At 40.6% G+C, this 11,099-nt stretch overlaps 1 protein-coding gene across 1 annotated transcript; it reads left to right on the top strand.

Annotated features, from left to right (window-relative positions):
• The first annotated feature begins 343 nt into the window (after nt 1-343).
• CLBA1 (clathrin binding box of aftiphilin containing 1) lies at nt 344-10,874 on the top strand. Its single transcript, XM_053945897.1, has 6 exons — nt 344-438; nt 1,014-1,700; nt 5,164-5,312; nt 7,062-7,191; nt 8,981-9,094; nt 10,100-10,874. The coding sequence occupies exons 2-6, from the start codon at nt 1,242-1,244 to the stop codon at nt 10,265-10,267; spliced, it is 1,020 nt and encodes a 339-aa protein (XP_053801872.1). The 5' UTR covers nt 344-438; nt 1,014-1,241; the 3' UTR covers nt 10,268-10,874.
• The last annotated feature ends 225 nt before the right edge of the window (nt 10,875-11,099 follow it).

Raw genomic sequence — 11,099 nt, 5'->3', positions numbered from 1 at the left:
GGCCCGGGGGCGAGGACGGAGAGGCGCTGGCGGAAGCAGAGCGGCGGCAGACAGCGGGCGCTGAGGATGCGCCGAGGCTCCCTTGCCCTCCACGGGGCGGAGGGATGGAGGGCTCGGCTGTCCCCGGGCGGTGCCGCCCGCCCCGGCCCGCCCCGCACACCTCGGCCCGCCCCTGGCGACCTGCGGGCGGCGGTGGGGCCGCTCCGCCGAGGCCGCTCCGTGCCCGGGCAGGTGACATCGCGGGCGGAGCGGCCGCCATCCCGGGGGAAGCGCCCGCGGCTCCGGACGCGCGTCCCCCGCCCTGCCCCTCCCGGGGGACTCCACCGTGTCCCTGGGGGCAGGCGAGGGACCTGCCGCACCCCTGCTCTGTGCCCGGCCCGCCTACGAAGGAAACCCGGGGGAAAAACACACATTTGGTTCTGTTAAGCACCGCGGCAGGTCGGTGAGAGGCGCGTTTAGTGAGTGTTTTTTAACCCGCCCCCCAGAACAGCTCGGGAAAATGCTTGCGGAGATGGGGTTAATCTAACACGACCAATGCAGCACTGTCTGCATCGTTTACAGATGCCAAACTGAATTTATTAGATCTGCCTCAATTGCCTACATAGCTGCAAATATTGTATTTTTACAGGATTCTAGTCGTTGGGATGGGGCAGCTCGTGCCAGCAGAAATAGCATTATTTGAGTTTTGCACGAGGTGGATGAAGTAGTCACAGAAAATATTTTTTAAGTGTTGGATGTTGACTGTAATTATTTTAGTTTGTCTCCAGTGTGCTCAGTCAGCAACTTCTGTTATGTATTTGCTGAGTATTGTTCACTAATTTAATGGCTTTCTTGTGGTGTGGGCAGATAGTTCTGTGTAAATTTTAAATAATTTTGCCTACAGCAATTTTCAGTGGATAATGCTGGAATGTGTTTATTTTAACCCAGGCATTCTTTCTCCTACCTTATCAGCTATCTTTATTCCTACACAGGCCTTATCACAGAGGTATTTATTTATAATCCTTTCTTTGCAGGCTTAATACTCTACACAGAAAGTGAGGCCGAATAACGTGCACATGCCGAGTACTGGAGGAGAGGCTGAAGGACATCCTGTTTTGTTTCAGCAGTGTTGTTATTCTTTGGGGTGAAATGAAGAATTTGATTTTGTTTTGGAAACACTCATATTTCTGATGCAACTGAACTTCAGTAACCTTTTTGCAGTACAGATTTCAACAAATTATTTTTTTTTCTCTTGAACTAAGATGCAGAACTTGTCGGTGGTAGAAAGTCTTGGTAATACAGACATATCACACTGTGAGCTTCCAAAAGACCTGGCAGCTGAGGCAGGTGGCGTGTCTCTCCATGAAAGTGGCTGTAACTGGAATGAAGGAACAAGTAATGAAGAAATGTTTAATCTTGAAGTAACGCAGCAAAGCCTCCCTGTAATGAACAGCGAAGGGAGAAGTTGTGAGGAGTTTTCTGAGAGCAGCTTTAGTACCTCAGAACCCAGTGGTTCCTGGGGTGATTTTGAAGGCTTCAGAGAGCCCTTAGAGAAATCAGAGAGATTCAGTCACAACCCTGAAATTTTGGTGAAGTCAGCAAAAACCTGGGGAGCCGACGCGGACCTAAGCAGCAGAGGCTGCAGCATTTCTGCTGCCCACGTGTGTGCTGAGCCATCCCCGTGCCATGGGATGCAGGAGGCTTCGGGCTCTCTGAGTGAGGTACGTGTTCACAGCAAACCAAGGACCAGAAATGTTTGTGTTGCTGCTTCCTACACCTCCGGATTTGTGTCTGTCTTCTCTGTAGAGGGTAACGCTGCACATGCAGAGAAACTGTCCAGCTACTTCGCAGCTACCTCAACTGGAACAAAAGCAACTTCTTTACAGTGTTTGACAAATACTTAAGCTGTCCTGCTGGAGAGCTTTAAAGAATGTAATGCACTATTTTGCTTCTAGGCACTAGGAACAAGTAGGCACATAGGCAAGTAAGCACGTAGGCACCATGAACCTTGCCCTGAAGGACATGCAGTGTAAAATTTAGACAAGAAAGAGCAAAAGAAAGAACAAATCGGGAAAGTGGGTGACAAAAGCAGGGTGAACAGAAATTCTGTGAGTTGCCGGCAAACTTACTGAAGTAAACTCATGTACCATTGAGTTAGAAATTGGCAAAACCTATGTCTTTTGTTATTTAGTATACTCCCTGAATAATATCGATGGTTTGTCTGGAAATTTAGTCTGATGGTGACACACAAGACATTAGTAGAAATAATATAATTCACTTTTTAGCATAGGATATAACATTTTCTCTTAAAATGTTAGAGCTAAAATTCTGAGTAAATAATGCAATAAATTCTTATCAATACAAAAAAAATGGTTCAGGTAAAGAGTTATACATTGTTGGGATAAACATGTTTCCATGTGGACCAAACATGCATCAGCAGAGGGAAGGAAAATAACAGAAGGGCAGAAAAAAATGTAGAAATACATAACAAAATCCACTTGTTACTACTTTCATCCTAAATGACAACATTTGAAAGAAGAGAACAATCAGGTGGAACTTCCTTAGCAGTAATAACTTACTGCTTGTAGTCTGTTGGGTGAGTTTTAGTATGAGTAGGGAACTGAGACTTTTCTGGATTTCTTACCCTTTGCCTAGGAATTTTACTTGTTGCAGAGGTATTACTAGTAAAAGCACAAAGATGCAGGTGGGAAAAGCTGCCCACACTGATTGAGTGTAGATACACAAAATACCTGGTTATTGGTGTGCACAGAGAATTCAAATGTTTTGTAATGCTGGAAGTGGCGGACAAGAAGTTTTCTGTTGGAGAAAGAGAGTGTTGTAATGACTGAAGCTGAAATGGAATATAGCAGGTTGCTTGGTTTCTTTCCAAAAGCAGTAGATCTTAATCTTACTGAAGCCTTTTCTTTATTCTGCATTTGTTAAAGGCAGAAGGAAATGTCCAGTATGAGTTAAATAAGTTAACCATGCTTAGAATTTCAAGTTGCCTTTTCTCAGCTCAAGGTAGAGAGACAACCACAGAGTTGTGATTGAATATCCAAGGATATTCCTTGGAGTGCAGAATATATGTGTAGCTTGTCCTTTATCCCTTTGCTTTTTGCATTGTTAGTTTGAGATCATAAAATCTTTGGACTGGGACTCTGGCTTCTGTATGATCAATAGAAAAAAGGCCAGGTGGGTTGGAAGGGACCTCTAGAAATCATCTCAGGTCAAAGGTCTGACCTTCAGTATTTATTGCTTCAGTTAATTAAATTACGTCAATTGGGATCAGAATCATGTGTTTTCAGATGGAAACAATCTTTAATTTCCTTGCAATAGATGGGTATTTTGCCGACAGGATCGAACACTTCAAGGATTTTTCATGTGCTCTTTAAACACTGGCCTTTGAGAGAGGGACTGGTGCATGTGTTTAAGCCATGGGGTATTTTGATATAATAGGATACAGAGGATTTATTCAGAAAGTACTGATGTGAACCTTGTACACTGATTTTTTATAATTAGTACAAAGCCACAAGATAAATGGAAATATACCCAAACTTTGTTTCAGAAACACTCACTGAAATAGACAGTAATGAAGGTAATAAAAAATCTCTTGATCTGTCTTGACTAAACTATAAGTCAGTGACTTGTATGTGTGTTGGAGCAGCACCAAGAAGGCTCTAGGGAGATGCTGCAATTGAGGCAGAGCTGTGCTTCCCTCGATGCACTCCCTGGGGCTGTAACTTCCCCCATCCAAAGCCAAGAGCAGCTGCCTGGCTTTTCCTTGACTCCCATCCCACTTCAGTTTTGGTGCCTACCTGGAAGTTGTTTTTTCTTTCCTTGACCATGTATGCTTTAGCAAGTGTTACTTCACAGAGTTCTGCTTCTTGGGCATCCATCAGGATCCTCCATGTTGGATCCCTGTTGAAATAATTTACAAATTGATTGACAGTATTGTGACACTTTGGGCAAGATTCAAAGGAATTTACCCAGGAGTCTTTGAATGTCCCAGCAGTGAATCATCAGGACAGGATTTTAGTAAGACCCTACTTCAGGAGTGAGCAGCATGGGGCACAAATTCTGTTCCTTGAAGCATGGTCAGAAGTGCAGAAGCCTTCTACCAGCTCTGTTGATTTTGCCCAGTTATCCTTAGATACTCTCTCAGTATTCACCCCACCTGTCTGAGTTCAGTGTAATAAGACTGTGGAAATATTTCAGCTCTTTGAATTACAATGAAATGAAACTATAGAAATATGGAGTATCCATACTTAGCGTTTTCAGACTACATTGTTGATTGCTGGGCAAAAACCCCAAACTGACTGGTTCCATTCCTGAGCAACACACAGTGTTGCTGCTCCTGCATTGCAGTCCCTGGGCAGGGTGGTGTAGTCAATTAATTTGCTTTTATTTGGAAAACTGCAGTAATTCCTTCCTTGAAGGAATAAAAGGATACAGCTTCTGAACCAGATGGCATGCCCCTAGGATAGGAAGTAAATTATGCATGTTTTCCCTTGTATATGTATTTCTTAGTTGTCAGATAACCCTACTTACTAGTGGTTACTTCCACTGGGCCTGTCTGGATCCCTTCTGTTCTGTGGTCAGTCCTCCAAACCTCCTGCCCATCACTGCTTGAGGAGGAACAAGGATTTAAATCTGGCTCTGATTTTTAACATAGGCTGGAAAAAGTTTGGTTCAAATGCAAGGATATGGAAACATCCTCACCCCATCTTTTTTGCAGACTTGCACAGTGCAAGTATTTATTGGTAACTGTAGCATTTGGCAGGTGTGTTACATTTGAATTAGGAGTGTTTGAATGCTGAGTTAGCAAAACAAGCTGTTGAATTGATACATCAGATTTGACCTGGACTGAATTAGCTGAGCAGAAGGAGGAGACCCAAGTGTTAAATATGCAAGTCTGTGACTGAGAAGCTGGGAAGTTAAAGACTAAGATTCACCAGAAACCCTGGGACTCTTGCTTCCTCTAATTCTAGGTACTCAAAATACTCAAAACACTGAAATATGAGCTCATTCCCTCTGCTATAAATATAAATATAAATATAAATATAAATATAAATTCTAAAAACAATAAAACAATCTCTAAAATTGTTGTAGTCTTTGGATTAGGTCTTTCATGAACTATGGGGATGGCTTGCATGATGTATGCAATTAAAATCTCTTTTTTTCTAGGAAGACCACAGCTATGAGAAGATATTTAAGTTAGGCTTTCCAGAAGTCTTTGTACCACAATCCAGAGAGTGCATAAGAAGCTTAGAGCAAGTTCTTGATGCAAATAATGAAGATGTTTGGATTCCTGAACTTTTGAAGAATCAACTTTGGTAATCAGTTTAGATGAACAGTTGAGAAAAAAAAAAAAAAAAAGCCCTAAAGAAAAAGTTCCTCATCAGTTACACTGTTTGTTTCATAATTTAGAAATTTAGTTGTGCACTTAAAAACCTTTTAATACTATGCCTTTCAGTGTACAGATCTTACCAGTTTTGTAGCATGTTGTTAAAGGAAATGGATGGTGTCTTAGCCATTGGAAAACAATGAAGGAAATATATCAAAATTACAAATTCCTGCTTAGGGTTTTTCCTGCTGTTGGTGTGCCTCCTTATGACTAAGCCTCTGGAATGCCAGAACCCAACAGTCAGCCTGTTCTTCCTGTTTGCTTGTCCTTTCTTTACAGCACATCCCACTTATTTCTTCATCATTGGAGGCTGCTGCTTCTACTAACAACTTGCCTTTTTTTTTTTTTTTTTCCTTCCTCTCTCAGTTTTCCCAGTTGGTAACAACTTCTCATATTTAACCAGACGTGCTTCAGAACCTGTGGTGCATCTGGCTTCTTTCCTGGGCTATGTTAATAGCAATTAGTATCATTAACTAAGCTTTCTCTTGCATCAGCTGGAACCTTTGTAGTTCTGTTACATGTTTTTTAAGGATCAGCAGCTTCAGAGCAGTTACTGAACAGCGTTGCAGTTATTTTTTCATAACTCAGAGGCTTTGTGTCTAGAACGCAGTGTCAGACCCTGCTTGAGAAATGTCCTGAGACTCAGAAGAAACGTAGGTAAAACTTTTAATGTGGGCACCCTTTCAGCCAAGTTCCCTGCATATGTGTTATATTTTAATCAGCATCAAACTTGTGGAGAAGTATAATTGTAAAGGGGACTGCACTATTACAGCAGAGTGCCAGGTAAAAACAAAACTTTCCTAATCTACTGTGACAAGTGACTAAGGCCAATGACAACTGCAAACTAGGTAAAGCCCAACTGAATTTTTATATGTGATCAATGCAGTGTAAGAATCCAAAGTACCACGTCAAGGGAGCTCTCTCCTCGCTGCTTCAGCAGTGAGTGCCTTTGGCTTGTTTGGTAGGACAGGTGCTGCAGGGGTGAAGTGTGACCTATGGGATGGAGAAGGACTTGAGAGACAGAAAAGGCAAAGTGCAGCACTAACAGGGCTGAACTCTGCCCACATTTCACAGAAACAACTGAACACTGCGAGCTGTGGGCATGTAGCAGTGTCTGAGATGGGCTCCTAATGCCCTTAACTGAGAAGCACAACACTTAGCAGTCACCCTGTTCTTTTAAGAGTTTTAAAGTTCTTCTAAAAGTTTTCTATATCTTCTGATGTTTACATATTTCTACTGGAGTTTCTCACACACTGTCATGTAAATAATGATTGTTTTACATTCTTCTTTGTGGGAGGAGAGAATTGATGAACTGTTTGACCAGTATGGTTGGAGAGGTGACAATTTCATCCTCCAATCCACTGTCACTTTTAGAATTCTATATACTACAAGGTCAGAAATAAAGTTCCCTCCTTTTACTTCCTTTCACTCTTTGAATCTTAGAAGTATACATGAGTTATTTTGTGTCATAGTACGACACTTCTCCTGACTTAACTGCTTCCACTAATTGTCATACCAGCTCATTAGTGCTTTGGGCTGGCAGTTTGAACAAGTGTAGAAAGAGTTTTAAGACAAGTTTCTTGTTAGATCAAGGTTAACATACAGCCGTGTGTAGTGAAAATAACTGTTGCATATGTTCACTGGAAATCTCAGCTGAAAAGCGTGTTTTGTTTCCTAGCATGGATTCTGGAAAGATATGGAGAGCACTCAGAGACTTTGATAATACCCCCAGCTCAAGACATCCCTGGAGTAAATCTCATTGCCAAGAAAACCTCTTGAGAGTTCTCGGAGTAGATGCAAATGAAAAGGTAATTGAACAATGGTTTTCCATTCTGCCAGCATAAACACTGGCTTGGGAATCTGATCTTCTGTAAGCTGTACATGCAGATGCATGAGGGACTAGATCTGGGTGAGTCAACAGGTTTGTTTTTTTTTTTTTTTTTAAGACAATAGCTTAGTGTTTTCTCATCTTCATGTGTAAGTAACTATGAAATTGTGCAGGATCACACTTTGTCTTTACAGTGGAGTCTGCCTGACACAGTTCCCTGTTGTTGGGTGGTACACCCAGCTTTGGTAGAGAGGGAGAAGTAGCTTCCAGGTGGTAGAGATGGAGAATCAGCTCCCTGGTGTCTGTGCAGTAGGATTGTTTGCTTCTTTTGCTCAGAGTGCAAGAAAACTGCTAGCCTCTAATATCTATATTTGTTGTATATTCACTTTCTGTTAAGTGAAAATCAGATCTGAATCAGAGAGGCTGTTACAATAATTACTGGGTGATTTTACTGTGAAGAAACTGAAAGTGTGTTCAGCTTCCCCTTTCCTCACATTATTCCTCTGTCTTGTTTTTTGTGAGGCTTGAGGGAGAGTATGTTCCAAATTGGATTGAAACCAAACCAGCAGTGTTGAAAGATCTCAAATAGAAATGAGATCTGTTTAACAATCTCTTGTTTTGAGAAGGTACAGGTGTCAGGGATGGTTTAGAATTCAGTTATTTAGCTGGGATTAATTAGTCACATGTAATTTTCAGAAGTAACTATTTCAACTGATAATTTGAATGCTGAAGCATGGGGTTGGAAAGGTAATGATTTTAGGGGCTTATTTGACTTTTCATGCAAGTTATATGCAAACAGTAGGATGGTGCTGAATGTAAAAACCTATTTTGCACTTGAAAAAGTCACTTTATAGAATTTAATTTAACAGAGAAAGAATCAGACACATTTCTCTAACACAGCTAAACTCCCATTCTGTTCCTTTCTTGCCCCCCCCCCCAGCATTAAATCAATGCCCAGGCAGCTCAAACTTACATCACTACTTGTTATCTATTACTGGAAAACTGTATTGCTTTTAACAATACTGATTAAGAGGCATTTCTCAGCAATGCCTTGGTGCTAATTAAGGTTAATACTAATTGGAAATTAGTTTTTTATTAAAAATGCTTTTTTATTAATTGAAGTCACAGATTGATGTGTGTAGCTGATGCCTTGAGGGGCTACCTGGAACAGAGGCTAGACAGAGTTAGAGAATAAAGTAGGTATTTATTAAAATGCTTTCAAAGGATGCTCCTGGTGCAGTGCAAAGCCTTGCAGAGGCTGCGCCCAAGACAGACAATAGTCACCAGTTTGCTCAGACAGATATAAGTTTGGTCTGTTTGCATATCAGATGTTAATTGTCCAATTATAGCTTCAGGTAATGAAGTCAAATTCCCCAGGTTTGCTTCTCTCCCCAATTTACTTTTGTTTATAATTTTCGGGCCTGTGGCTGTGTTGATGACCTTGGTTCTGAGGCCTAAAAGGATTGTTTAGTCTGACCAAAATGTGAAGAAAACTAACTAGCATTCTATATAAAGTTCAGAGTTGTACACTAATGTAGTACAGAATCTGAAAAATACAAAAGCTGAAATGTAAGGCATCATTTGTAGAACTGGTTCTGCCATAAAATTGTTTTAATGCAAAAGGAGACACATGATAAAACACAGCTTCAGAAAGTAAAATTTTGTAGTTGTTATTTGAAGGAAACTTCTCTTTTATGTTGTATGCATTGAAACCAGAGAGAAATGCATAAAAAAATTAATAAATAAAATGTGAATTATGTTTTTTTTAGGACATTTCAGAAAACCAAGCCGATATTTTCGAAGAATCAAATGTCAAAGATAATGAGGACTTTAGATTTGATGGATTCAGTGTTAATGACTGCAAAACATTGATCCAGACCAAGGTAAGGATTGCTCTGGAAGGGAGCACTTCAGAGAACCATGGAGTGTATTTAGCATGCTCCTCCCTGCTCTTCTCATGTACTGGTTCTCATGCACGTGTTCTCATGTAACAGTTTGGTGCTGGTCTAACTTTTGGATGTGGAGTTGGTTTTTGGTCTTTGAAACCTCTCTTACTGCTTCAGAAAAGATACCTTGGCACTGGTTTGTTTCTTGTTGTAGCAAGGCAAGTTGGAAGGAAAATTGTGTCATTCTCCATTGCTGTAAAACACCTCAGTCACCTCACTCTGTTTTTTAGCAAGGTATTTTGGAGGACTATACTTAACCCAAGGTCCCTTTCTCAGTGCAGAATAAAACTGAGCAGCTGCTGTCACTGTAGAGACAGATAGTTTGAGACACACTTTCATTGCTCTGTTTTGTTCTATTTAATGGCTTGGACAGTGAAGGTGTACAACTGGTCTGGGAACCTTGTACATAAGAGATGATAGGCTGGAGAATTCAGAAATAAAACTTAAAAGGACTGTCCAGCTTATTCCTTCATAATTCAGTTCTGCTTTCTTCAGTGAGTATGTGATGGAGGGATCACAGTGGCTGAATCACACTGGAAATGTGTAAAATACAGGAGCAGGGTTTAGACAAAGGAGAAGTGGTTTGAGGTAGACAAGGAATAAAAGAAAAAAGAACTGTGGTACAAAGTTAAGGTAAAAGAACAATATTTTTCTGGGATAGCCTTGTAAGGGAAAGAACAAATCCTGCAGCTTGATGTCTTAAAGAAAAATTCATTAAAAAACATAGGTTGCTATTTCTAATTTAAAGTAAGTCAGATCTTACAATGGGATGTTTTCCATTTATCTTCATATTTATGTCCCTTTTTTCCTCTAAAAAATTTGAAATAAAATTTTAAAATACTATTTTAATGAAAATTTATAAAAATTAGGTTGGCATATGCAAAGTGATTAACCTCCTATAAGATTGAAAAAATATTAACTAAGTTTTTCTTTTTCACTCAGCTTTCTGTGCCACCGGACTCCAGACATGGTCACCTTTTCACCTGTAACCTCTTTTTGAAGACCACATCATCAAATGAAAACACACAGTGTATAACAATCCCAAGGAAGAAGCAGATTTTTTCTACACACAACCTAAAAATGAAATTTTTCAGTAGTGATATTTGTTGAACTAAATGCAAGTTTTAGCCTTTTTTTTTCCTTTTGTTTTTTGAAAGGAATGCAGTTTACCTTCATTTTGTTACTGACTTGGAACTATAGACCACAGACATTCTTTAGAAAAGTGACATATTGCTGTATATGTGGGACCTAAGGCCACGTTATTAGAAGACATTTCTCCTGTTTAGTTGTGAAGTCAAATTTTGTAATTTTGCCCTGCTAAGTTTTGCTGCAGAGTTGTGTCTCTTACAGTAAATGCTGCAGCTGCAACCACGCTTCAAGATAACTCTGGTGGACTCTCCTGATCTACTGACCTTTCAGACCTTAATGCCTCTTCAATCACAACCCTTTTTCCCTGCCAAAATCTACACAAGTCTCAGGTGTGTTGTAACGTGCCTTGTCACCCTCTCTCCTCATACTTGCTCCAGTTTGGATCAGCTGAGACCTGTGGCTTTGCCACTACTGCATGTGATGAGAAGAGCCTTTCTTCATTTGGGGACTTTCAGTGGGGTTTAGCAGAATAAAAGTGTTTTAATTTCTGTCTGGTGAAGCCTGCTGTGGTGATAAGGGTGGAGGCAGCAAAATGCTTCATTCTGGGATTGATTCCTGGCTGAAATAAATCACCTTGTTGAAGCTGATTGTCACAGGACACGTTGGGTTCATTCAGCCACGCTTACACCATCCATACCCTGCTTGTAAAAGCTCATCAGTGTTGCAGTTCATGACTTGAATAATGGTGTAAATTCCTCTTATTTTAAAATTTTATGCAAACTATTGACTGTTGCCCATCTTCCTGCATACCCGAGTGCCGCAGGGGATGCACTTCACTGTCACTCAGGAGAAT

The sequence above is a fragment of the Vidua chalybeata genome, chromosome 6 (genome assembly GCF_026979565.1).
Source record: "Vidua chalybeata isolate OUT-0048 chromosome 6, bVidCha1 merged haplotype, whole genome shotgun sequence".
Taxonomy (NCBI): domain Eukaryota; kingdom Metazoa; phylum Chordata; class Aves; order Passeriformes; family Viduidae; genus Vidua; species Vidua chalybeata.
The sequence above is the reverse complement of the archived record's forward strand: the minus strand, read 5'-3'. Positions and strand labels throughout refer to the sequence as shown.

Bases quoted from the DNA above. Each gene is read 5' to 3' on its own strand.
- CLBA1 (XM_053945897.1), top strand. From the start codon at position 1,242: ATGCAGAACTTGTCGGTGGTAGAAAGTCTTGGTAATACAGACATATCA. The intron at 7,192-8,980 runs GTAATTGAACAA...TGTTTTTTTTAG, and splicing joins GAGTAGATGCAAATGAAAAG to GACATTTCAGAAAACCAAGC. The intron at 9,095-10,099 runs GTAAGGATTGCT...TTTTTCACTCAG, and splicing joins AAACATTGATCCAGACCAAG to CTTTCTGTGCCACCGGACTC.